General features: G+C 38.5%; 2 protein-coding genes across 2 annotated transcripts; one reads left to right on the top strand and one right to left on the bottom strand.

The window, feature by feature from the left end:
• Nucleotides 1-25,551, bottom strand: CEP89 (centrosomal protein 89). Its single transcript, XM_015821684.1, has 19 exons — nucleotides 25,429-25,551; nucleotides 24,509-24,615; nucleotides 23,136-23,297; nucleotides 22,347-22,542; nucleotides 20,956-21,046; nucleotides 20,243-20,271; nucleotides 19,350-19,401; nucleotides 18,198-18,413; nucleotides 16,287-16,429; nucleotides 16,007-16,057; nucleotides 15,709-15,792; nucleotides 15,474-15,583; nucleotides 14,879-14,994; nucleotides 13,228-13,408; nucleotides 12,741-12,908; nucleotides 11,721-11,862; nucleotides 10,890-10,979; nucleotides 4,890-5,059; nucleotides 1-492 (listed from the first exon to the last, which is right to left on the bottom strand). Exons 1-19 carry the CDS (start codon nucleotides 25,465-25,467, stop codon nucleotides 255-257), a joined length of 2,385 nt encoding a protein of 794 aa, XP_015677170.1. The 5' UTR covers nucleotides 25,468-25,551; the 3' UTR covers nucleotides 1-254.
• LOC107292579 (E3 ubiquitin-protein ligase RNF182-like) lies at nucleotides 7,597-8,352 on the top strand. Its single transcript, XM_015821683.2, has one exon. The coding sequence runs from the start codon at nucleotides 7,606-7,608 to the stop codon at nucleotides 8,329-8,331; it is 726 nt and encodes a 241-aa protein (XP_015677169.1). The 5' UTR covers nucleotides 7,597-7,605; the 3' UTR covers nucleotides 8,332-8,352.
• Nucleotides 25,552-25,668: the final 117 nt, after the last annotated feature.

The raw sequence follows: 25,668 nt of genomic DNA, 5'->3' as shown, positions 1-25,668 counted from the left end.
AGGTACCACTGTAGATTCTTTGTAACTGTAAAGGCAAGAAACATGCCTTTCAGAATGAAACATGCTTCTCAGGGCTTAGAAAGGTCTTGAGACAACATCCCTTAATGTACAATGCAAATCACAGCCGTGGCGATCTCTCAACCCAACTGGTAAATCATACTTGGCTTCTGACTAGGTTCCAGTTTGCTCTTTATGTTTGCTTCTTTCACTTCTCTTTTGCCCTGGAGGAAGCAGAGACATCCACTTCCTTAATATTAAGGTTCTTCTTCATTCGTAGCTCGAGGGGGTGAGGACACCTCCACATCACAGTAGCTAAAACCGTATTTACCCAGCAGGACTTTCTGAGAAATGTCAGTTAACTGGGATTCATGAGCGGCGTTGACCGAATTCTGTGCGTTCTTCTTCTCCAGAGATTTATGCAAGAGTTCCTTCATCCTCCTGTTTTCTTTGGCGGTTGATTCCCAAATTATTTCAAGTTCGCTTTCCATTTCTCTGAGAACAAAGAAAGAGAAAAAAGATGGACTAGGTTTGCCTGCTCCTCTCCCTCCATGTTTAAGCGGCACCTTGGAGGTGAACGATCCATCAGTACAGTCAGAACAATTACATTAATTTTAGTATCTTGCCCGATGGTGAAGGAACAGCGTGTGCTCTGAACAAGAATGATTAGGGATCTCTAAGCTAATGTTCAATAAAATGTTCTCCTATCTTCACCTCTTATCTGCAGCGGAGAAAACATCACAAAGAATTATCTGAACTTTCCTTTCTCTTATTAATAACATCATGGATCAATGCATGAGCAAGAGTTAAGGATTCTCTGTACAGTTCTTTTTTTTTAATGACCCATTTTGTAGATGTAGCACCTGTCTTGAGGTACACCCGGTTTCCAACTTGTGATCCCCAAATGCATTGAATTATGGGATTTGCAGCTCGACAAATCTGGAGACCAATTTGGGAGAAGATGAGCTACATTATCTCAAAGACAGTAGGGATTTTGACTTTAAAATTCTCATTGTAAATGTGATTATCAAAATTCATTGATGCAGTCATTCCCTTTTTTAGGAATATAAGAGAATTCTTGCTGAAGCCCAAAATTTCCATTACTAAGCTAAGACAATTGTTAAGTGAGTTTTCCCTCATTTACAGTCCTTTTTGCCACCATTGTTAAATGAATAGAGCATTTTTAGAAGATTGTAAAATCTTTCAGTTGGCTAACAGCTACAAATTGATTAAGGGTTTGGTTTCTGGGTCATAGACCGTAAAGAATTATCTGTAAACAAACAGAAATGAAAAAAAAATATTTATTCTAATATAATTTTAAAAGTTTAAACATTTCATATTGTTCTAATAGTAATCTGATTGTGCAACAACAAGAATATCTAATTGAGCTGACTTACAGATGAATCATTTTAGCCAATCTCCCAATGATGTATAAATCTCTACATGCTGCTCTTTCAAATATTTGTAAAATATTATAAGCCTTCATCGGTAATAAGCAATAAATAGGTAGCTTCCATACTTATTTATTTATTTATTTATTGAATTTATATACCGCCCTATCTCCCTTACGGGACTCAGGGCGGTGAACAGGTGATAATAAAAACCACAATAAATATACACAAATTTCTGTCTAAAATCAAATTAAATAACAGGCCTGCTCTAAAAATACCCCATACAAAACCCCCACTAAAACATAATCAAACTACGCCAGGCTTCTACTTCAAGAAAACATTCTCAAGCACAATTGTCAAAAGACTTTGTCCTTATTGATGTCCTGATTTACAAACTCAATTCCATTTTTTCCCCATGTAACCTCAACAACTAATTTTCTCCAAAGAGCATAACGATATGAACCCAAGGAAGCCAATCAAAAACCTTCTTGCAAAACTGGAGATGCACCTTTAAAATGGTACAATCAACTTTATTGCTTGTTCTGTTGAATGTTCACTTATATAATACTTAATGGTTTTAAGACAGTTACACAAACACGCACCGCATCCCTCCTTCTTTAGACATACAATTACGTATTCTACACACACACACACACACACAGGAAAAAAGGTAGAGGGTTAAGGCTGTGTGTTTGTTCCCTGACATTAGCTTTAATGTGTTGCTGAAATTTCTATCTTTTGGGAACAATTTCCCAGACAACAAATGTTGTCCTTAAGCACGCTGGTGGGAACAAATTAACAACAGCATTACAAATTAGGCCACCACTCCTGATTCTCGTTGCCAAGCTACAGATGCTTAAGAACAACCGTACTACTAATCAATAATTCCTTGTTTTTGTTATTCTTAGAACGAGGGTAATGGTGGTGGAAGGCTCTCGTAGATCAAAAGTCACATAGCTGACCTGAGATCCCAGAAATATATTTTTGTTGCTTGATAGGCTGTAGCCTAAGAGAAAACATTTCCTACTTAAAGCAATTTCAGATTTCAGAAGAACTGCAAGCAGAACTCAATCCAACACTGAAGGAATCTGCCTTGAGTAAAGTCTTTTGACCATGTTGACATACAAACCTTTTTGTATATCACTTTTTTTAAAAAAAAAAAAAAGTCGCCATAGTTAGACGTTTAACCAGACCATTTACAGAATGATTAATTCATTATAATCCATTTTACCAGGTTGCATCAGAGAGAGAGATGAGAAGTTGGCTATTCCATCAGCCCTGCCCTTACTCTCTCCAGCTGGTCATTATTTAATACTGTTTAACTTTAAAAATCGGTATCTGGATTTTATCTTCTCCTTTTCTTTCAACGATCTTTTTTTTTTTTTTACTTTTTATGATGCGTTTTTTAGGCTATAGGCCTGGAGGCAGTACCTGTTTTGATTTTAATGATTATGTGTACCTTATTCTTGTAGCGTTTTGGGCTGCAGAGCAGATAAAAAGAGCTAATAGAGATAATGCCAATTATTCTTCTGTCTCATGCACTCAAGCTGTTCAATAAAACTGGCCTAAAATTAGGGCATTTAAAACATTTAAAATTATATATAGACTGCAGCACTGGATGGCATCTTCTTTGGACATACTTCATGCTCTGCAGTGGAAAACACTTAAAAAAATTGCTCTTCTTAGAAAGAGTGAATTCCTTAACTGCCAACTCTGCTAAAGACATCTTGGCAATGATACGTGAAAAAAGGACCTTTAAAAAGGAATGTGGTTACTGGGCATATTCACACTGGAGGTGATCTTTCAGATCTTGAACTGAATTGAAGAAGCAGAAGGTAGTATAAACTGACTGGAGTAATGAAGTCAGAAGAAGTCAGAAAAACAAGCAGCAGAAATGCAGCCCCATGAATTCCTGCCCATTTGGAAAAAAATAGGATAACTACTTGCAGGACATCTGAGACTATTACAGTCTGAACATAACTAAGGTATGGATCAAATGCAGCTTGACCTAATCTTCTACGGTTTACAGAAAGAGCAGGCTTGAACTATAAAATGGTATTGTATTAAGAAAAATCTAAATTTTCTGGAGCCCAACAGCTGACATACTGTAGGTCCATCTTCTTTGCTGAATTCTTACTCCAACTGCATTCTAAAGAAAATCTTGCTCACCATCACGTTGACATTTGTTACTATTATCCAAAAAACAACAACAAAAAACCAACAACCCAACCCTCTGAAGGGATTATAAACACCTAGCATCTGGTTTTGTCTAGAGGGCCTTGGAAGGTTGAAAGGCTCTTAGGCTGATTTCTAAGTCAAAAGGAGCCTTAACCATGAAGAAGAGACTCTAAGTTGAAGATTTAGGTGACGCTGAAGTTGGCTGAGTGGACACAGACCAGTGCCATTCCAGGGGAAAGGTGTTCTGTTTAAACTTTTTGGTATGTTACTTTTCATTTTTTAAAAAGAATCACCATTCTTAGATGGCCACCAGAGCATTTACAGAATGATTAATTCATTACAATCTGTTTTACCAGGGAGAAAAGATGGAGAAGATGGTTTTTATTCTTTTTAAAGATCTTGTAAGAGGCTGGCCTTTTGTATTTCCTGCGCATTGGGGGCATTGAACACATCTGGTGCACCTCTTCCCCCCCACACACACACACTATAAGGCACATACCAAACAAGGAGGTGATACATCATTCATTGTGGCACAGGTGGTTTCATAGATTGGGTGCACCCTTTGTAAAGAAGTCAACAGTGGTCTCACCATGCAAGCCATCCTATAATAGGCCAGTAGTTATTACAGACACAGATGGCACACAGCTTGAACCGTGACTGCCATTATTTTATCTAACAATGGTCGAGAGGATCTGCAAAGAAAACTGCTCAATTAGCCATCTCTTGTGTTGCTTAAAAATAATCAGTCATCAAAACGTTCTCTGACACCTTCTTCGCTACCCACGGTGGGGAGAATCCTCCCCACTCAGGAAATATTTTGCTAAGCGCCGTTAACCGACCTCTCTGGTTGGTTTATAAGAGAACTGACCGTCTGAGACTGATCAGTCCTTGCTGGGGGGGAAAAAACAACAACAACCCTTCTAAAATCAGCCAGTTATATGACCACTGATTCACTCTGGAGAGAAGGACTGAAAACTGAGTTCAAAAGTTAATCGCTCCTGTCCATCGTGCGCCTCTTCAAGAAGACGCGCGACAAGCAGACGGCGGGATTTGTAAGGCTGGCTGCCAGCCCTTGCAAGCAATCACTTCCTTCAAGGTTTCTTAGGCTGTGGATGGAGGCAGGGAGGGAGAAGGAGAGTGGGGAGAGGAGGAGAGTGGTATTTTTAACCCAGCAGAGAGAAGAAGAGCGAATGCAGACAGAGTACACCAGATGGGGCTCTTACAGCAAGTTCTGCATTCTCTCTCTCTCCCCCCCCCCCTTCCCAGCCCCTTTCAACCAGTTGGATGCAATTTGTTTGTGGAAGGAGGCTGGGATTAACTTACCTCTTCTGCTGCAGAGCTTCATCCAGGGATTCCTGCTTCTCCTGCAGCAGCCGCTGGAGATGTTTCATTTCCCGCTGGTACTGAGCAGTCTTCCCCGCAAATTCCTTCTCTCGCTCTGTCGCTTTGAGGCTGATGTCCCCAAGCTTGCCTGCAGCGGTCTTTTTATACACCTGTGAGAGTTGGAGCAGAATCCAGTTAAAAGGGGCATAGCTGGATCGTAACCGGGGGGGTGGGGGGAAGATGGTTCTTTCTCACGGCTGCTGCTTCGTCCTGAGTCACAGGATGCCCGGTTCGGAGAACAAATCGGGTAGGTTGACTCGAAGGAAGATGCTCAGGTCGTTCCCTCTCCGAGCATTTTTACTACATGCAGTTTGCTAATGAAGACGACAAAGATGTCACTGCCTGGGCAGACTAAGTGGTTTCATCCTAGGGTTTTTCTCCTAAATAGCTTGAAAGCCAAATATTGGTTGGACTAGACGCGGTGAACAGCTAGACTCTAAACACACCTGCTTCTCTATAAGGTCAACAGTCAAGTTTTATTGATCAATGTCCAGGTAATGATAAAGAGATGCGACTGTACATTATGGGTGATTTGCCCTTTAATTTTAGCACAAGAAGGGGGAAAAAAAGAAAAGAAATAACCTTAGCTTTGCAATTGATGCTTCTGTTACTGTAATGGCTATTTGTTTGTTTTCTCTCTAGAATACTGGAATGTAACTCTTTTTTTCCTCTCTCTCACACTTAACATGCCTTTTTTTAGAAAAAGCCTGACATGCGAATGGAGCTTTTAAAGCTGTTTTGGGACAAAGATGGCATTAGACTGGATTTTGTCTCTGAGTAATCAAAATTATAGAATGCTTAATTAGACAAACACCACTATTAGAGAGTCTGAAAGGAAAGATACATTTCTTATAACGAGTATTTTCCTGCCAACAGATGCAGGCTGACTGGTTAACAACTACTCTGATGGTAAAGGCTAAATTCCTGCTTCAAGTCTTACAGTTGGAAAGTCAGCTCTTTGCAGTGATTTTTCATGAATACAACAAAAATGAAGTTAACGTTGAATAACGTAGCCTGTAAAATTTCATTAACGAGTTGATACATAAGTATTGAAGCAGATTACAATAGCATTGGGATGTGTTGTCCATTTGAAACTATCCTAGGAATCTAGCGCTCAGAATATTAAGATCTTGCTTGTTAAAGAATGTGACAGTAGTTGTCATTTGGGCTTTGGGGGGGATGTTTGAATTTCGTGGGAACATGCTCACAGCTTGGTATATATTTACTCCAAGACCCTCTTCTTTTGCATTCCCATACAAAAGACAAGATAGCCAAGACCAGGACCAGATGGAATAGTTTGATCCAGGACATCTTCCATGTTCAGAAGTGATGACAGCAAAGCAATTGTAAATGTGGTTAGATCATACTGGCCCATCTACTTTAAGTCAGCCCATAGATGCATTCTTAGGAGCTTTTCTATTTATTTATTGTGGCTGGTTATGATGTACATTGTTTTACTTTTGTTGTTTAATCTAATCTGGATAAAAAGCTAGATTCTACGAAACTTTAGTCAGACTGGAGTCTAGATAGATCACACTTGATTCCATTCTGAAGTCTCTTAGGGCAGTAAAACAGCTGATCCAGGAATAGCTTGAGGCATATAGTTGCACTGTTCAAGTGGACTTCCTGAATGCTAGTGGTGTCTATGGGGACTTTTTAGCAGTTAATGAGATAAACGAGGAGCTTCGTTTCTTTTTTTTTTCTTTTACTGGATATTAATCCAGTAAAAATGCTTGTTTGGGTAAAAATAACTTATTCTGTAAGCATTATTTTAAATGCATGCAGGACTTCAACCTTAATCTAGTGCAGATACTATACGAGGTCACCCAAACAATCTGTGAAAGGAGGGTAGAAGAGAATGTCATGTTCCAATGAATGTTTCTGAGATAGAAGATAAAATGGAAAGTCAAATGTTTGCCACCCATCAGGTTCATCAGCTCATATTGGGCTCATCTCTTTCTCTAACTTCTCAGTGTCGTGTAAGGATATATCTGAGGAACTCCCACAGTGGTGTAATCATTTTTTGGGATTACACAGGTTATTACCCTAGTTCAGTGTTTCTCATCCTTGAGAACTTTAAGTTGCGTGTACTTCAACTTCCAGAATTGAAGCTACTCTTCAATTCCCATTTCCAGCTAGAGGTTTTTTCCAGTCCTATTTGAAAGCCTGGAAAACTACTGCCATTACAGTAGAGTAAATAATACAACTGTGAAAGGACCAATATCGTGGCTTTCCACGTGCCTAAATATTTTGGCTTAGGAAACAACAGGAAGACTAGTTTTTCATCGACTTCCGAGTTAATCAATTACAATTGTGCTTTGAAGAAAATGATACCAGAAGATAATCTGAGCAAAAAGTTGTAAATATTGCTCAAATATTCAAGAAAAGGCTGTATACGTTCCATAAGCCATTGTTGGAAAAACAATTTCCAGGAGATTATAAGATGCATGAGGTAAAAAAAATTATAAAATTACATGAAATTAAATATAACACATTCCTAATGAGAAATGTGAATTGGTTTAATCAATTTTATCCCTTTTTCCACTAAAAAAAAAAATATGCAACCACAGAAATATACACCCTTGTGAACAAGGCATGATAAACAGAGTAGGAAAACTTATTGCTGTTCTCTTTTGACAGTGTGCCTAACGGGAAGATGAATTATCTGCAAACTGAGGGGGAAGACAAAGTGCCGAGCGAGGAGCTGGAGTGCAAAATCTGTTACCAGAAATTCAACGTCCAGAGTCGCAAGCCCAAACTCCTGGACTGTCTCCACAGAGTGTGTGCAAAATGCCTGACTAAAATCCTTCAGGTGGGAAGCGGCTGTCTTCGCCTTAGCTGCCCTTTCTGTCGGCATGAAACAGAGCTACAGGAAGAAGAAGTAGAAGGACTCCCTGATGATTTAAATATCTTGTCCAGACTGGTAACCAAAGACAAGTCAACATGGAACTCAGAGTGCAAGGAAGTTCTCCTGACACCAAAGAACTTAGGTTCATCAAGTCCCTCACACGGGTCATCCAACTGCCTGGTGATAACCATCATGGAAGTACAGAGGGATTCCACCCGGACGCCGAGCCAAAACACCCTCTCAGATTATTATACAGATCACAGCCTTGACTCAGAATCTGTCAGCTCCACCAACCAGCTGGACCAAGATGTTTTCTCCAAGCTCTGTAATCATGTTCCCAGAATACTAGTGTGGCTACTTGGGTTTTTTTACTTCGGTTCTTTGCCCCTTGGAATCTATTTATTAGTGATTCAGAAAGTGACCTTGGGAATTGTCTGTGTCAGCCTTGTGCCATCCAGTCTGACTGTGTGTCTTGTGTACGGTTTTTGTCAGTGCCTCTGCCAGGGAATGTGTGACTGTTCTTCTAGAAATTGATGCCAAAACACAAGAGGATATTTAGACATCGAAAAGACTATGCTATTGTTTTTTTTTATGTGACTATAAGTAAGAAAGAAGGGCATCCGTCTGTGGACTGATATTTTTAACATTCCGTTCTTCTGACTACAGTATTTACCAAAAATGAATAAAGATGGTCTAGAAAGATAAAATCTTTATGTGGGAGAAGTTTGGAATCTTGAAAATGCAATATTGTCTTAGTGTTGGCTGACTACAAGCAGCTCTTCATCTGATGTCTCTGAATGCAGCCTTTCAATATATTTTGAAGGTTGCCTCTGACTCAATCACAAGATGGAGTAGAAGCTACTCAGAAAAATGTTCTCCTGAGAAAGCCATCTGAAGTTATTTTCCTTACTCCCCAGACTGTTACATCAACGGGGGATAAAAGAGAAAAATTGCTTTGTTAAACTAGGGCCGTGCTTAATTTGATTCATGGCTTAGTTGAAGAAAGTAGCTATGGATTTATCTCTTGCTCTGCAAAGGAGGCAGAAGAGATCAAGGACTGCAGTTTTTAAATTCTTCATGCTCTGTCAAATTGGATGGCACTTTAGCCAATGTTGAATAAAAAATATAGCTGGATATGTGCTACAGTCAGAAAAATAATCTAGACTATTTCTGGCAACATGGACTTCTCTGATAAAGTTTAGATATCACTTGTATGTCGATGCATAGTGCTGCTAAATTAAAACGAGCAGTTTTAGGTATATGGCTATGTATCCTTACATTGTATGTGGTTATGAAGCTGATATGCTAAAAAGTAGGATAGTTCTGTTTTATTGTGTGCATTTGTCTTATTCTGCAATGGACAATCCTATCGGTTTAAAAAGAAGCATGCACCAACATGGTTGGCTAGAACATACTGAGTTTTGAACCCTCACTGCTTTACAAGTGAGAATTACTTCTGAAAATCAGGTCAGGATTCATGACATTATTGTCTTGTTTAAAATCCTGTAAAGCCAGCAGCAATCTTTTGCAATGGGATTCAAATAATCTGGTGTCACCTATCCTTACCTGACAATAATAGCTGTTCCAAGCACACATTTCAGCACTTGTTAAACAGACTTTTTTTTTAAAAACACACACACACAAGAGATTCAATCAGCAACAGAGTCTCTTCAAGAACTCACTGGTCCTCTGAGACCACCCCCACCCCCAAGCCTGATCACAAAGCCAGGTCTTGAGGGACTTCCAGAAGGAAAAAAAGGAAAATAATTTAACTTGTGTTGTCACTTTTAATCAAATATTTATTTTAAGACGAAGAGAAACAACAAACGTCTGAAACTGAAAGGGCAAAACTACCCAGCTTTATGTAATGTGATGATAAAAGGTTATGAAGTTTATCACTACAATAAGTGTTGCAGAAAAATTTAAATGGCATGCCTTTGTAAGCACACATCCACTGGGAAACTTTTTGCTCTCATTACGTAAAAATGTGTAAGCTGGAAATTAACCAGTATGATTTTTTTTTTGTATGCAAGGAACTGAAACACTTCCTCACGGCAAATATAAAGATGTTAATGTTAAGTACAGTTAAGATTTCTCAAAACTGACTGGGATAAGAATACTTTTTGTAACAGCTTTTTAAGCAAAACGAAATTAAAACCCCCCAAAAAAGTTTTAGGGTCAAGCAGGTCAGATTTCCTGCAGGAAGGAACAAGTTAACAATCGCATTAGGAAATATTTGAAATAATTTGGTAGATATGTTTGCTGGAAAGTAAGAAGTGCACAGAACGATACAGTCCATATCCTGCTTGCGATTCCCTAAAAGCATCTGACTGACCACTGTTGCAGTGCTGAACTAAACAGATCTCTGGTTTTCAGGTTCAAGTCATTAAATGGATTTCAGAAATAATTTTCTTGGTTGCGGGATCTATAAAAGGAAAACAACAGTACAAAACCTGCATCGGTGTCTGTTTAAAACTACCACAATAATTAGCTGAAGAATGGATAAACATTACTGTATTAACTGAAAGCCAATGATGTGTTTACTTCTGCATTGGAAAAAAGGGCAGCTCTCTCAAAGTAGCTGAAGCACCATTCAGAACTCAGATGCTCAACTTCGCCTTGTTCAGCTAATGATAATGGTAAAGTTTGGCACTGTTTCACACGATTAGTTAGTAAGTAGCCATGTCTTGATAAACTGGGAATATATGTCTCTCTAAATACAATTAAAACACCAGCGGTATCTATTTCCAATTCAATGCAATCTTATGAAACAGAGTGAACGGTGAGATTTTTGTTATGGCTACAGATGTGCAAAATTCATTCTATTCCAGGTCATGCTGAGCCCACGTCTGCACTACACCATTCCAGGGGAGATTTGGCAATTTCCAGAAGTAACTCTGAACTGGAAAAAACAGTTTGAGAGGATCCAAGGACGATCTGGCCACAAAATAGCCTGTTTCATCCCGAGCATCATGTTCTAATCTAATCCTACCTCCATGTTTTCCTAAAAGCTTACATTTTTGATTCCGCTCCGAAAAATAAGTAACAGATACCACTCTATATCTCACAAATATTTAAAAGGATGAGCTTACCTTTACTTTCTCTTCTAATTTTCCTAGACGTACATTTCCTTCTATTATTTTGTTGAGAACGCCGTGCTTCTCTTTCTCCAAACAACTGGCCTAGGGAAATCAGAAAAGCAGTTTGTGAGTTCTCAAAAAAAGATTTTCCTCTTCAGGGAGAAAGTTTATTCTTACCAAATTTGAAATTCCCAGGTAGTTCAGAGATTGGATGAGAACCTACTTTAAATCAGAACCATCTACCCAGTGTTATCTAGCTGACAAAGGCTGCCTAGGATTTTATCCTCAGAGGTCCTTCCTAAAACCAGCTACTTGAGATCCTTTTAGACAATATATTTCTTTATTTCTATCCTGCCTTTATTCTTTTTACGAATAACTCAGGGTGGTGAATACAAATCTTCCTCTTCCTATTTTCCCCGCAACAATGCTGGGAGGTAGAGTGACTGGCCCAAAGTCACCCATGCTTTTTGCTCCTTCAATAAATTAAACGTATCCCCTGGACTGCAAGGCGATCAAACCGGTCAGTCCTGGAGGAGATCAACCCCGACTGCTCTTTAGAAGGCCAGATCCTGAAGTTGAATCTCAAGTACTTTGGCCACCTAATGAGAAGGAAGGACTCACTGGAGAAGAGCCTGATGCTGGGAAAGATGGAGGGCAAGAGAAGAAGGGGACGACAGAGAAGGAGGTGGCTGGATGGAGTCACTGAAGCAGCAGGCGTGAGCTTAAATGGACTCCAGAAGATGGTAGAGGACAGGAAGGCCTGGAGGAACGTTGTCCATGGGGTCGCGATGGGTCGGACACGACTTCACAACTAACAACAACATCTTTGATTCATTTGATTACCAGGTTTAAAAGCTGATCGCGTTCTTGAGTTACGTTTTCTGCCAAGCTGATCATGTTAACCAGATACTGGTGGGCAGCCATTTCCTTTTCCATTGTTTCTTCCAAGTGCTGCTTCAGAAGATCTACTTTCTTCTGCGACCGCCTGTGTGGTTTTGATAAAAGTCAGAAAAAAATCTCTTAGGGAGCAATTTTATTTTATTTTATTTCAATTCAATATTGGGATTCAAGACTCACAAAGACTTGCAGGAAGTTAAACTTGGTTTAATAGCTCAGCCAAACAATAAAAATAAATCAGTCATCCAATGGCCACTGGAACAGGATACTTTTAATGGCTTTGGGAAAAGACTACAAGGAAAGTGCCAGACCTACAACAGGTAGTCTTCAACTTATCATCACGATTGACCCCAAATTTTCTGTTGCTAAGCAAGACAGTTAAGTGAGTTTTGCCCCATTTTACGACCTTTCTTGCCACAGTTAAGCGAATCACCACAGCTGTTAAGTTAATAATATGGCTGTTAAGTGAATCTGGTTTCCCCCTTGACTTTGCTTGTCACAAAAGGGGATCGCATGACCCCAGGACACTGCGACCGTCATAAATGTGAGTCAATGGCCGAGCATCTGAATGTTGATTCTGTGACCCTGGGGAGGCTGCAATGGTTGTCAGTGTGAAAAACAACCGTGTCACTTTTTTCCAGAGCCGTTGTAACTTTGAACGGTCCCTAAATGAACTGTTGTAAGTCAAGGACTGCCTGCATAAGGGGGGAAAATGTAGTAGACCAAGGGGACAATTAAAGAGAAGGATGAGAACATTTTAAAGCAACTCTTCTCAGCTATGATGACTACAGAGGTGAACCTAAGTTAAAACAAATATTAGCTTGATTTTTTTTATTATTATTATTATTTTAAATTCAGCCTTAAAAAGCTTTCAGTATTTGAAAAGAAGCAGGCTACCTGCCCGCTCAGTTGCTAAAAACTGTCGTTTTGAGAGGCTGCAGAGGGAAGACAAAAGCACAACTAAACCTTTTAGTCTTCTGTGCCACTTCCAGTTCAGCTTCTAAAGCCTTGTTTTCTGCCACCACGTCATTTTTCCCCCGAAGAAGGCTTTTTGTTTCTGCTTGCACAGATGCTAGTTTTTTCATTAGTTCCTGGGTCTCCATCTCTCTCTTTTCCTGTTCCATCTGCAATTGGCTATAGAAACAATAATGAAAACCAGACAGCAAACGAAAGTGTCCATTTTCATACCTCGTAGAAATGAACAGATCAACTACAGTTGAGCCAGTCGTGGGAAAAAAAATACATATTTCTGATGACACGGCAATTGCTGCAAATGTTAAAAGCCGCAGCTACAATAAAGGCACTTAATTAAAACACTTGGCATAGACTAAGAACCCACTTCATGAAGTCTAAAGCTGAAAGTGAAATGCACATACATAAAAATGCCAAAATGTTGTAAAAAGTACAAGAAAGCCACTGACAGGAATGGGACTTTTATAATCAGAACACTTACTTTTTAAATTTATTTTCCAGTGCAACGTGCTCCTCTGCTGTTACGTAATCACCAACGCTGGCCTTTAATTCTTTGTATGCGGAGCGTAATTCTCTCAGCTTTTTCTGACAATCTTTCAACTCTACTTCTTGGTTTTGTTTCTCAGTTTCCAGAAGAATGAGCTGTTTGGTTAATTTGGAAACTAGACCAAAATTATAAATTGCCCCAAATACAAAACATTTTGGGGGGAAAAAAAACACAAGTTATTCTGAGGGAAAATCAGATCACGATTTTTGTTCATAGGTTACTTTTTGATTCCAGACTAGTGCTTCTCACACACGTTAATTTGCAGTATTACTATTAGCTACAAAGCTTTCTTTTCACAAGTCTGGAATGTCAGTGGCAGCCTGTTAAGATGCTGTCAAGTATAAATCACATTAAAACCCTATTCAGGACGGCAAATCTAGACAGCATACTAAAAAGCAGAGACATCACCCTGCCAACAAAAATACCTGTAGTCAAGGCCATGGTTTTCCCAGTTGCATGTATGGCTGTGAAAGTTGGATCATAAGAAAGGCTGAGCGCCAAAGAATTGAGTCCTTTGAACTCTGGTGCTGGAGAAGACTCCTGCAAGTCCCCTAGACTGCAAGGCGATCAAACCGGTCAGTCCTAGAGGAGATCAACCCTGACTGCTCTTTAGAAGGCCAGATCCTGAAGTTAAAACTCAAGTACTTTGGCCACCTAATGAGAAGGAAGGACTCACTGGAGAAGAGCCTGATGCTGGGAAAGATTGAAGGCAAGAGAAGAAGGGGACGACAGAGAATGAGGTGGCTGGATGGAGTCACTGAAGCAGTAGGCGTGAACTTAAATGGACTCCAGAAGATGGTAGAGGACAGGGAGGCCTGGAGGAACGTTGTCCATGGGGTTGCGATGGGTCGGACACGACTTCGCAACTAACAACAACAGGACTAGCAACTACAGTACAGGCAGTCCTTGACAGTTACAACAGTTCATTTAGTGAACATTCAAAATTACAACGGCAATGGAAAAAGTGACTTGTAAACATTTTTTCACACTTATGACCGTTGCAGCCTCCCTGTGGTCACATGTTTTTATGCTGGTTGCAGCGTCCCGGGGTCATGCGATCACCTTTTGTTTCCTTCTGACAAGCAAAGTCAAGAGAGAAGCCACATTCACTTAACAATCGTGTCACTAACTTAACAATTGCAGGGCTTCACTTAATAAGCATGGTAAGAAAAGTCATAAAATGGGCCAAAATTCACTGTCTCGCTTAGCAACAGAAACACTGTCTCTAACTTCGAACTTTTATTTTGCCCCTTTCATATTGCTAATGACAGTGGTTTGCAAATGAACACAAATGTATGCTCGATGCAATGTTACTTATTTTAGATTTACACAAGCTGGTTGATAGCCATGTTTTATTTTACCATGGTGAAACGTGAACGTGCACCATGTTAAGATTAAATAATCAACTACTACAAAGTTTTATTAAGTGTTACAAACCAAAATAAATCTGAAAAGGTTCATGGCTGAATTGATAAGTCCTCACTGACTATCAACACCTGTAATTCTAAACAGGCTTACAAAAGTTGGTAAAATCGGTATCTCTCTATTCACATTTGTTATGTGTAATAAAAAAAAAATATTTCACCTTCGGTAACATGTTGGTTGATGGTATCGTTTATTTTGGTTTCTTGTATTTTAAGCTGCTCCATTAATACTCTGTTTTCCTCTAGGACAAGCTTGGCTTGACTTTGCAAATGCTGCCTGTAAATGAACATTGATTTGAAATTTGAAATAGCCCCCAAACCTTTCTTCAAAGAGTTCAAAATAGTAAATAGTAATGATAAAATAAAGCAACATGCATTTAGAATATATGTGTTCTATGGGAGAAAGCTCTGTATAGGTGCTATATTCCAAACAATTACATTTTTTTTCTAGGCAAAGTCTGACATTTCTCTTTAAAAAAGCATTCTTTGGGTGTGTTGTTTCTGTTCTGCTATCAAATACGTTATGGTTTTCACTAAGAAAATATAGCCACTTAATAATAACCTAATAGCAATAGTTATTTTAAGCTTAAAAGTACGTTTAATACAATACAATGCATACTGATCATATTATTTCTGCTTCTTTAAACACTGTTGAATTTTTACAGGATTTAATATAACTAAAAGTCACTGCGCAGGTTTTATAAACAAATTACAATAAATAAACTATCTAATAGGTTCAAATAATAGTACACTTACCATTCTTTAGTACTAATAAAAGTACCAATATTTTTACTTAATTTGTGGTGTAACTGCTCATTTTCCTTCACTACTTCTTCCACTTGTGTTTTAAACATCTTCATGCTTTCCTGAAGGAAAAGTTGAAATCCACAAGTCATAAAAGGGCCAAGTTTGAAAACCCCTGTATTATGCCAATATTTTCCCGGTCCAATTGCCTTGCACAGGCTTTAAAAATACAGATCTGTTAACTTGCCTCATGCTCTAGAATCAGCTCTTCTTTTTCTTTCATTCTGTCTTCATATGCCAACAGAAGCGGGGATAAATATTTCATGTCAAGCTGAAGAGAATAAAGAAGGAAATTTCAATGCACTGAAACGTAGCTCTGTGCTTTAAACAGTTTTATTTAGTGAAGGTTGTCTAACCAGATAACAATATTTTAAGATTTTATTTTTTAAGATGTCAATAAGGTAATTCATTATCTATCATTTGGAAACGGCCAATAGCGAACAGACGAGGTGCTATAAAATGAAACTTGTTAACTTGCTGCTTACCAGCCACGGGGGTATTGGTTTTTTCATTGGCAGACTTCCAATCTTTACACTCTAAGATAGTAAAAATATAAGCCCGATTAGTGCCCACAATCTTCTGCACCTGTGTATTAAGGTATATAGGAAGGAAGATGTCTGAAATCCAAACTCCAATAGTGCAATAAAGCATATAACTCTTGCTAAAGAGAGGCCAATGTTTTTTTTTTCTTTTTTAACTATAACCAACGAGCCGCAGCATGCTTAAATGCTAACGATACCATATTATCTTGAAAGAAAATATTACCTCATTGGGCGAAATTGGTCTGTACTTTGTCTGATAGCGACTCAGTTCTGCATTTAAACGGTGAACGGTCATTTTCAAACTGTCATTTTCATCTACTAGTTCCTGGGCTTGTTGCCTTAGCAAAACCAATTCTGCACCTTCCTCTGAATTGGTACAAAAAAGAAAAAGCAGATTAAATTTTATAAGGATGCGCGTATTACTAAAACGTCTCCAAAATTTAACTGAAACTGAATGCCCTATAATAAATAGAACTTCTTTAAAGATAGGGCGGTTCCATTATTAAAACTATTTAAAATTCACCTGTACAACTAGGAATCCTCAAACAAAATGCAGCCCACCAATTATAGAAGACAGTTAAATACGCCTAGTTTGCTGCTAAACATAAATAGGAGGATTCCTGGACATTTAGTCAGGAATAAATTATTTTATGACCTTCCCTGCCTCAGTTGTTAAGTGAATCATTGCAGTTGTTAAGTTAGTAGCACAGTTGTTAAATGAATCTGGCATCCCCCTTAACTTTGCTTGTCAGAAGGTTGCAAAAGGGGATCACATGACCCTGCAACCATCATAAAAACATGCCAATTGCCAAGCAGCCAAATTTTGATCACGTGACCGCGGGGATCCTGCAATGGTCATAAATGTGAAAAATGTTCATAAGCCACTTTATTCAGGGTGCAGTAACTTCGAACAGTCACTAAGCGAATTATTGTAACTGAAATGTATATGAAAAAGATACCAGGAATATCCAATTAAAGGATCCGGTAGCAGATGATGAAAAAAAAATATCTGCATAAGACCCTAAAAACCCACTCTTAAGTCTAGAAGGTCAAACATGCCTGGATGGATCTTTTGGAAATTACATTAAAAAAATAGCCTAAATCTAAATCAAGTGAGAATCAGATGCAGCATGTTCCGTTACAGCTGACATGTGATGTGATGTCCTCATTTTTGGGAAGGATGAAACCATCAAAGGCAACCTGCTTAAACTTCCTTGCTATCTTATGATACGCTTCAAAGAATCCTATCCCGAGCGGGGGGCAACTGGAATGACAAATTAAATCAGTGTACTTCAAATGCCAGCCTCAAGATCTGAGGAAGTGCATAAAAGCACTTTCAAGTGGTACAAAAAAGAAAGAAAAAAAAGAGAGAATCTGCAGAACATGGGAAATTTCTCCCAAACAACCCAATTAACCTGCTCATTCAGAAATCCTGCTCTATGGAGTAGAGAGTTGGTCTGACAGAAGGCCACCTGAAGAGACTAGAAACATTTGAAAGGTGGATTTACAGGCGGCTGTTACGTATAAGCTGGGTTGACAAGATCAGAAAGGAGGTGGTGATAAGCCGCCTGGGAAAGCCAAGGGAAATCATCAAAACAATTAAAAAACGAAAATTAGAATATTTCGGACATGTGATGCGACACCCAGAAAAATACGGCATACTCCATTTAATCCTCCAGGGAAAGATTGAAGGCAAACGAGGTCCAGGCAGAAGAACGTCGTGGCTTCAAAATCTAAGGGATTGGTTTGGATAAAACTCAGCAGCACGTCCGATAATGGATATGCCACAAGAAGAAGATTCAGAAATGCATTTCTTAGGTCACAAATTTTGGAAGGGGAAAGGGTTGCAGGACAAACAACGGGTTATTAACTCAGTTGGTTTTTAAGGTACTTCCTAAAGTATGACAGAAAAAAATTACCATTTGTTTTTGTTGTCTGAATTTGTTTCAGTTAAATATATTCTAACTTACCATTTTTCCCATATCTTTTCTAAGCTTGCCAGCTATATTAAATAATGTACATGTAGAATGATAAAATCCAACCATTCTTCCCTCAGTTTCCACGTAGTTTTTATTCTCTCCTACATAAGCACAATAAATTACCGTATATTTAAAGAAAATAGATTCCTTTGCACCTTCACTGTGTGAGTTCTGCTTTTCCTTAAACTGTCTGTTCTCTTTTTCCAATGTCTTAATTTTTAATTGGAGTTCTTTCATTAACTGCTTTGACTGTTCGAGTTCAGAAAATAAGGTCTGGTTTGCATTGTTTAGATGCCAATGTTGTTCTTTTAATTTCTGGAACTTCTCTCTGGGGAGAACCATCTGTTCCTGTTTTCGGTGGAGAACTGCATCTACCCAAGAAATGATATAAAATATTTATTGGTCACATAAATAGATGCAAATCTTTTGGAAAAACAGCTGTACTCTAAGAATCTTTATTTAGAAGCGGGTATTTTGTATTTATGACAAGGCTTCTGTCACAACAGAAATGAGTACTTACTCCACTTCAATAGTTTGAAGATACTTATATTATTAATAATTAAAGTTATATAAGATATGTCTTAATTAAATTGCAAACTGCAACAGATTTTTATGTTTTTATTTTGTGGGAAACAATTTACTGTTTCTTCACCTTTCCCAAAAGTCTTATAGTAAGATTGCAGGTATATCCCAGGCAGGGGCTATTATTAATACAAAATATACAGAGCACAGCAATTTGGAATCAATGCAGAAAAAAAGCTGCAGGGAACATGAAATATTCTTCTAGCATACACAGCAACTCCTTAAAGCAGCTTTAACTTTTTCTGGGATTCCACAGCTACCCTCTGTAGTTATAGTAAGTTCCCAGGAAAAGATGCATATCATTACAGGAGGCTCAGAAAGTCTGGGGAACATTTCAAAGCACCAATTTGCTTATGAAATCAAACATACTGCACCACTCTAGTACAAAAAACCCCCCTACATTTCCATTTTAGGTTCCACTATTTAGCAATATACCCAAATCTCAACAATAGCTTATGTTAATGACAGGCTTAAAGTTGGCTTGCTTCTAGTAACTGTTCTGTTAATTTTTCCAGCCTCAGAGATATTTGAAGGCAAGTTATGATTATTCGAAAATAAAACAACAGTCATGTTTCCTCATGACTGTGTAGGAAGTCATGGGGAAACAAACAAGTGCCAAGTTNAGTTCTTGTTAGGTTGAATTATGGTTCAGAACTACATTCAACCTATTCTGTAGAATCCAACACAACCTATTTACACGAAATTTAAATTTAGAGAGTTTGTACCTGAAGACGAAGGCGGTTTTTCATTCAGTGGATTTTCACCTGAGTTGTCTCCCTAGAAATGGAACAAAATATTTAACCTAATTTCTTGCAGGACCCCTTGTTTTCACACACACACCCCCAAATATCAGCAACCATTCCAGAACATATACAATGAACATTTAAAATGTTCTTTAGTTCTAACTTCTAAAGTTCTTTTAAAAATCTAATTATTGTTTTTTAAATATTCAGATTCAATAACTTAAAATAAAAATGAAGGATGCATAAAAGGACAAACAAAAATGGAAGGCGCACAATTTAGCCTTTCACCCAACTCCAGTAACTTGGAGGACTCAGGAACTTCTGTCACAGTAAGATATTCTAAATCTGTGTTTTTCAGCTTTGGCAACTTGAAGATGAAGATCTCTGAAGATCAATTTCCAGAATTCCCGAGTCTGCATGTAGTGCACATAACATCAAGTTACCACAGTTGAGAAACACGGCTGTAGAGACATAGATAAGTAACACCTCCCTATAGACTAGAAGGCAACCACTATCCCTGATGCTGCAAGTGAGTTTGAAATTCCAAGATTTACACCTATATACAATTACAATTACAGCTATGTTGAGACTGAATTAATGTCTGCAATCTTTATAAATATATATGCGTATGTATGTATGTATGTATGTATGTATGTATGTATGTATGTATGTAAATGAAGATTGCAGACATTAATTCAGTCTCAACATAGCTGTAGAGTGTAATTGTCTCAGACTTGACTTATCTCTGGAACTGTTGAAACTGGGGAAGAAAAATGGAAGAAAACCTTTCCCGAACGTCTTAAAGAAATATGGAATGAGAAGACATAAATGTCCTCAATTGAAATCATGGAACATAATTTTTATGCTGTTCTTACCTTAAACCTCACTCCAGGATATTCAATTTCTGTAATATAAAAACGTGTTTTGAGATATAAAGGGGAAATATATCAAATGAGATTCAATACTTCTAGTCAAGCTTCAGCTTTCATGATCTGTCTAGTTTCATCTCGTTTAGTTTCTAATTTTTCCACCTTTATCGTAAATAAATATTTTGGCAAGTGTAAAGGATTAGGAAAATGGAGGTTTGTGCTATGAGGATTTATATATATATATATTATATATTATATATTTTTATATATTATATATTCCGCTCTATTCGGGGGAAAAGATGAAAAGGAGTACATCTAAGACATAGTCATCTTTGTTCTGTTCATCCAATTCAGGTTCTCTCTTTCTCACTGTCAACTTACTATGTAGTCTTCTCCCATATAGAAAAAAATTATCTGAGTTTGAACTACTAAACCAGGGGTAGGCAACCTTGGCTCTTTTATGACTCGTGGACTTCAACTCCCAGAATTCCTGAGCCAGCCATGCTGAGGGAAAAGGGAGAAGTTTTCAAGCTGAGCCATGCCGGCTCCGGAATTCTGGGAGTTGAAGTCCACGAGTCATAAAAGAGCCAAGGTTGACTACCCCTGTACAAGACTAACCAACACATCAGACTGTACTAGACTAACCAACACATAATGGTGGGAACAGGTGGTGAAAAAGTTTTTTTATCTTCTCTTTAATCCTAATGCTCACTTCTCACCTTCCACCTGAACATTTGGCTGGATGAGACAACTTGGCTCGCAGACAGAAGAATCTTCCCCATTGGCACTAGAGGAGACCGGGAGATTTTCCTAAGTAAAAAATATTGCAATACAGCTTATAAATTCACACACCACTTGTGGAAATAGACGTTTCCAAAAGGCTCTAGGCAGGTGACAATCTCATTGTAAAACAGAACATTGATTAAAAAGAGGAGAACCGAAAACACATAAAAGGACAGATAGGATAAGGGGGTGTGTGTGCAACGTATGTGCTTGAATACACATTAAACAGGGCAAAACAAACTACAGCCTCCCAAGCTTTTTATGACCAGTGAAAGCATCCCTCGTACCTAAACTGAGCCACAAAACAGACTGCATGATTTCCTTATGGTTTTTAGTAATGAAAGGAAATAGGAGCTGTGGTGGCGCAGTGGCTAGAATGCAGTATTGCAGGTTAATTCTGCCGATTGCCAGCAGTTCGATCCTGACCGACTCAAGGTTGACTCAGCCTTCCACCCTTCTGAGGTCGGTAAAATGAGGACCCAGATTGTTGGGGGGCAATATGCTGATTCTGTATACTGCTTAGAGAGGGCTGTAAAGCACTGTGAAGCGGTATATACGTCTAAGTGCTATTGATAAATAAGTATTTAAAGTATTTAAAATCTCTTACTAGTTTAGGGTACCTCTTGATATCAAAAAATAACTCCTGTCTGTCTTGGAGATTCCCTATCCCAAACAAATATTGCTTGTCAAACCTGAGTAAGTAGAGGCTAGCTGCTGAAGGCTCTTTCCTATATGGGGTAACCACTTATGGGACGTAGATGGCCATTCTAGATGGCTGCTCTCTTGTTTTGGAACAGCTCAGATCCCTACACAAGATTGCCCCAATCTTTTTGTGCAAGTTAACAGACTATTAACAGAGGGTTTTGAATTTTAACTTTACTGTTGGATTACGTGTGTCTCTTTTTATATACAACATATGACAGGTCAATTGGTGGCAAACAGATGTGTAGAAGTTTATAAATAATAGGCTGTTTTGCAGGGAGGGGGGAAAGCTACTATTATTGTTGTAATACATCTATCAGTATCCAATTTGGGGAAGGGGACAATATATGTATATGTGATTTTGTCTTTTTTTTAATGCACAATTTTAAAAAAATATTTAGTTTTGTTTTGTCTTTGTAAAAAAAAATTGAAATTTATATTTTAATTCTTTGAATAAAATAAAAATGATTATTTAAAAAAGTGCCCCAATCTCTTAAGGACCACATAATTATAGAAAAGTGGCAGAGACAAGAACAAGGACTGGGGAGTCTTACAATTCCATATAATTTCATTTTATAATTTATTATAATTTCAGACGGCTAAAAGAAAAATGTCGAAAGGTTACCTGTTTGATTCTATGTGGCATAGCATACATCATCTCATGACTCGTGCTTTCTTTTTTATCAATAATTTGACGGTGTGGATCTGATTCTCTTTCTGTGTCCGAAGTGAATGTATCCATGTCATCATCCTCACAACTCCCAGATGCTTCTAAAGTTTGGACTACTTTCCTTTCATCACCATCACTCTGCCAGTTTGGACTATAAACAGAAAACAGTAAAAGGGTAATCCAATATAATATGCATTTGACTATAAACAATTATATTAAGTGCCCAATGTTTTTTTTTAAAAAAATATAGGGGATGTTTTAGTTAGTTTTTCTGCATGATATGCTTTCTAGTCAGCAAAACAAAAGGGTTCCTGATCATATAGAGACCCTACTTTATAGGCAATTAAAAATTCACAGTGCTTCTCGTATTAATGCTTTTACTAGTCAGATATTTCTTCTGAACGTTTGCCAATCTCAAATCAGTGGTTTTCAAAGAAAGTGTTTTTATGGTGTTTTATGAAATACACAAACTACCACTTTCTGCAATATTCAGAATTTGGCAACTCTGTTTATTCTTAAACTCTCTTTTTACAAAATGCAGTTTCCAAGACTTAGACCCCTAAAAATAGTTATTTTTAGAATCTTCAAGGGAAGAAAGCAAAAGGTATAAAAGGGACAGTCATGTAAACTGTAGTTTACATGTGAACTGGGCCATCAAGCTGGAACTTTGGACTTCCTTACTGGGGGGGATAAATTATTTTATACCGATGGATTAGGGATGCCAAAATGTGCAATATTTTCTACCCCATTCGTAGCTCAGTGACAGTGGCATATGGTTCAATGCAGTCTTCCTGATCTTGCAAGTAGCTGGCATCACTTTCCGAAAAAGATCGCTGACGAGGCTGAGGGATGGCAACCGTTCGTCCAGTCAAGGTTGTCACAAGAATAGCGGCTGCTAGAGCAGACCTGGAAAAAAAATCCATTTTTTTTAAAAAAATCACAGATCAGGAGGCTGGGATAAGGTAAGGTAAAACACTTAATCATGAGTTCAAAATATAATTTAAATTAAATAAAATATACATCTTAATACAATTGCTTCCTGAATCTAGTAGAGTTTCCTTTCACCGGATCTGGGAAAAGAGCCAGCTTTATGCGTAGCTACTTACATATTTTTCAACAGGCTGTGTGACTATTTACATGGGGCAACAGATTGTGCTGAGACCCCTCAACTCTACGTGTATATGAATGTTAAAACATGAAGTGGTTTCAACTATCTGAAATAATAGAGAAACATTCACAACACACACACATACAAGAAGAAATGTTTCTCTACAATAGAAAAGTATGGCAAAATGTGTTTAAATGTTGCATACAGTCATTTTTTTAATGGGCTGCTATACAGCTATATTGGATCTACTGAATCCACTGCTGGATTTAATCAATTCAACCCACTGGAAATAAAAGATTCATCAATGACAGCTTTAATACTGAGCCATAATAGCGTTATCAGTCTTCTTAATTCTTATAGGAATAATCAAAACAATCCATTTAGTTCATTATTTTTGATTTTTAATAAGCTAAGCTCTAATCTCAACCGCAATGCAAAGTTTGTTAGAGGAAAGCCACATTTCCTACTCTCATTTGCATTGTCATTTATACTCTGTATCCATCTGCATTTTACTGCACACACCCATGCTCTCTAGAACACGCCCGTGCAAAGGAGGATTCCAGCTGGCGCAACAATGGGCCTATATACAATCACTTTTCAAAAGTGCCAAATATCTGGATAATGATGGAGTAGTGGAGCAACACTTGTCATTGATGGAGTGAGTCTGAATCTCTGCAAAATAATAAGAGCATAGCTGCAGCCCATATGATAATATTAAGCTGGCTATGATCTATAAATTCTTGGAAGAAAGCCTGTTTTTTCCTGATTCAAAGACAAGCTAATGACATTTATACTATAAAATGGACTGTGTTCAATGCTGCCAAAAATCTCTTTTAATTACATAACATGCAAATATGTGGTACACGTTTCTCTTTCAAATGCAATCCTACATACAGTACATCTGGTATATACAAATGCACAGGCAAAATAAAGCCATTTTAAACATTCCAATATCCATTAATAATATTAATTCTAATGCATGACTGCAAATCAAGAGATGACAACCTACCTGGGTCTTTCTGGAGAAGGGTTTGGACTACGAGGGGGAGGGGTACGGGGGACAGCAGGTTTAGGAGCTATGGTAGCTGCGGGGATCAGGCCATGAGCTATATGTCTCTAGACAATGCAAAATAAAGTTAGTTGGCAATGATTGAACTAACACAATGAAGAAACACAAAAGTGCTCATGCACAAGGACCGATAACATGAAAGGGAAGAACACGTACATGCAAATTAATGTACAGCGGTAAGCCTATAAATGGTTTTGAATGTGATGCGCAAAACCACCGTATCACCACAAAAAATAACAGTTATTCCTGTAGCTACACACTGTTACTTTTCTTCTACAGTCTACCTATTTATTTACATACATGCTTGGTTTTTGGATTACAATGTAACTTTTGAAATGTTCGTTCTTTTCTCTTTGTGGAAAGTATCATATTCCAATAAAACAGCGATTCTGTTTCAGAAAACAAAAAAATCACTGGGGACGTTTATATAATTTCCCTAGATTCATCTGAACTTCTTTGAGGTCGTAAGTTGAGGACTACTTGTAGACGGGGGACATGCTTCAGGATGGCCAAGCAAAACACTGAACTTCTCCCAAGTGCCTCCCTTGAATCGTAGGGCTGGAAGGGACCTTGGAGGTCTTCTAGTCCAACCCCCTTGCCCAGTGCAGAAATCCTCCCACCCTTCTGGAACAAGTGACAGTCCAGGATTCAGGCTGCTCCATTGCTTGGTCCGGTTTTCCCTTTCTGATCCCTCCTTCCCGGTCCAACCAGGGATGCTCGGGAGCCAGGCACCTGGTTGCCATGGGAACCGGAGCCACGCTTGCCATCCGGGACCGCCCCGGCTCATCCTCCTTGCTTGTTCCCCGCGATCTTCCCTCCCCTTGAAAGAATCGATCCCACACCCCTGGGAAAATACTCACAAACAGGCCTCTTCGGCCCTTCCTGAAATAAAACGGCATGAGGGCGAAAAAGGCTGAGACAAAAAACGAGAATAAAGCAGGGAGGCAGAACAGGCCACGCCGGCCAGAGGGAGCGGCTCCCTCCTCCCCCTCCCGTACAGGAGGACGCTTCCCCTGGCAACCACTCCTCAATCAGCCGCAAGGCGATTGGTTAAGACTCCCCGCTTTATCCAATCGACATCCGCCTTACTGATGCTGCCT

This window comes from Protobothrops mucrosquamatus, unplaced genomic scaffold (genome assembly GCF_001527695.2).
Source record: "Protobothrops mucrosquamatus isolate PMUCROS unplaced genomic scaffold, P.Mucros_1.0 scaffold1379, whole genome shotgun sequence".
Lineage (NCBI taxonomy): Eukaryota > Metazoa > Chordata > Lepidosauria > Squamata > Viperidae > Protobothrops > Protobothrops mucrosquamatus.
Note: the sequence above shows the minus strand (reverse complement) of the source record. Positions and strands in the feature narration are given on the sequence as shown.

Bases quoted from the DNA above. Each gene is read 5' to 3' on its own strand.
- LOC107292579 (XM_015821683.2), top strand. From the start codon at position 7,606: ATGAATTATCTGCAAACTGAGGGGGAAGACAAAGTGCCGAGCGAGGAG.
- CEP89 (XM_015821684.1), bottom strand. From the start codon at position 25,467: ATGCCGTTTTATTTCAGGAAGGGCCGAAGAGGCCTGTTT. The intron at 24,616-25,428 runs GTGAGTATTTTC...TGCATTGTCTAG, and splicing joins AGGGCCGAAGAGGCCTGTTT to AGACATATAGCTCATGGCCT. The intron at 15,584-15,708 runs GCAAGTTAACAG...CTTTTCCTTCAG, and splicing joins AGCTGATTCTAGAGCATGAG to GAAAGCATGAAGATGTTTAA.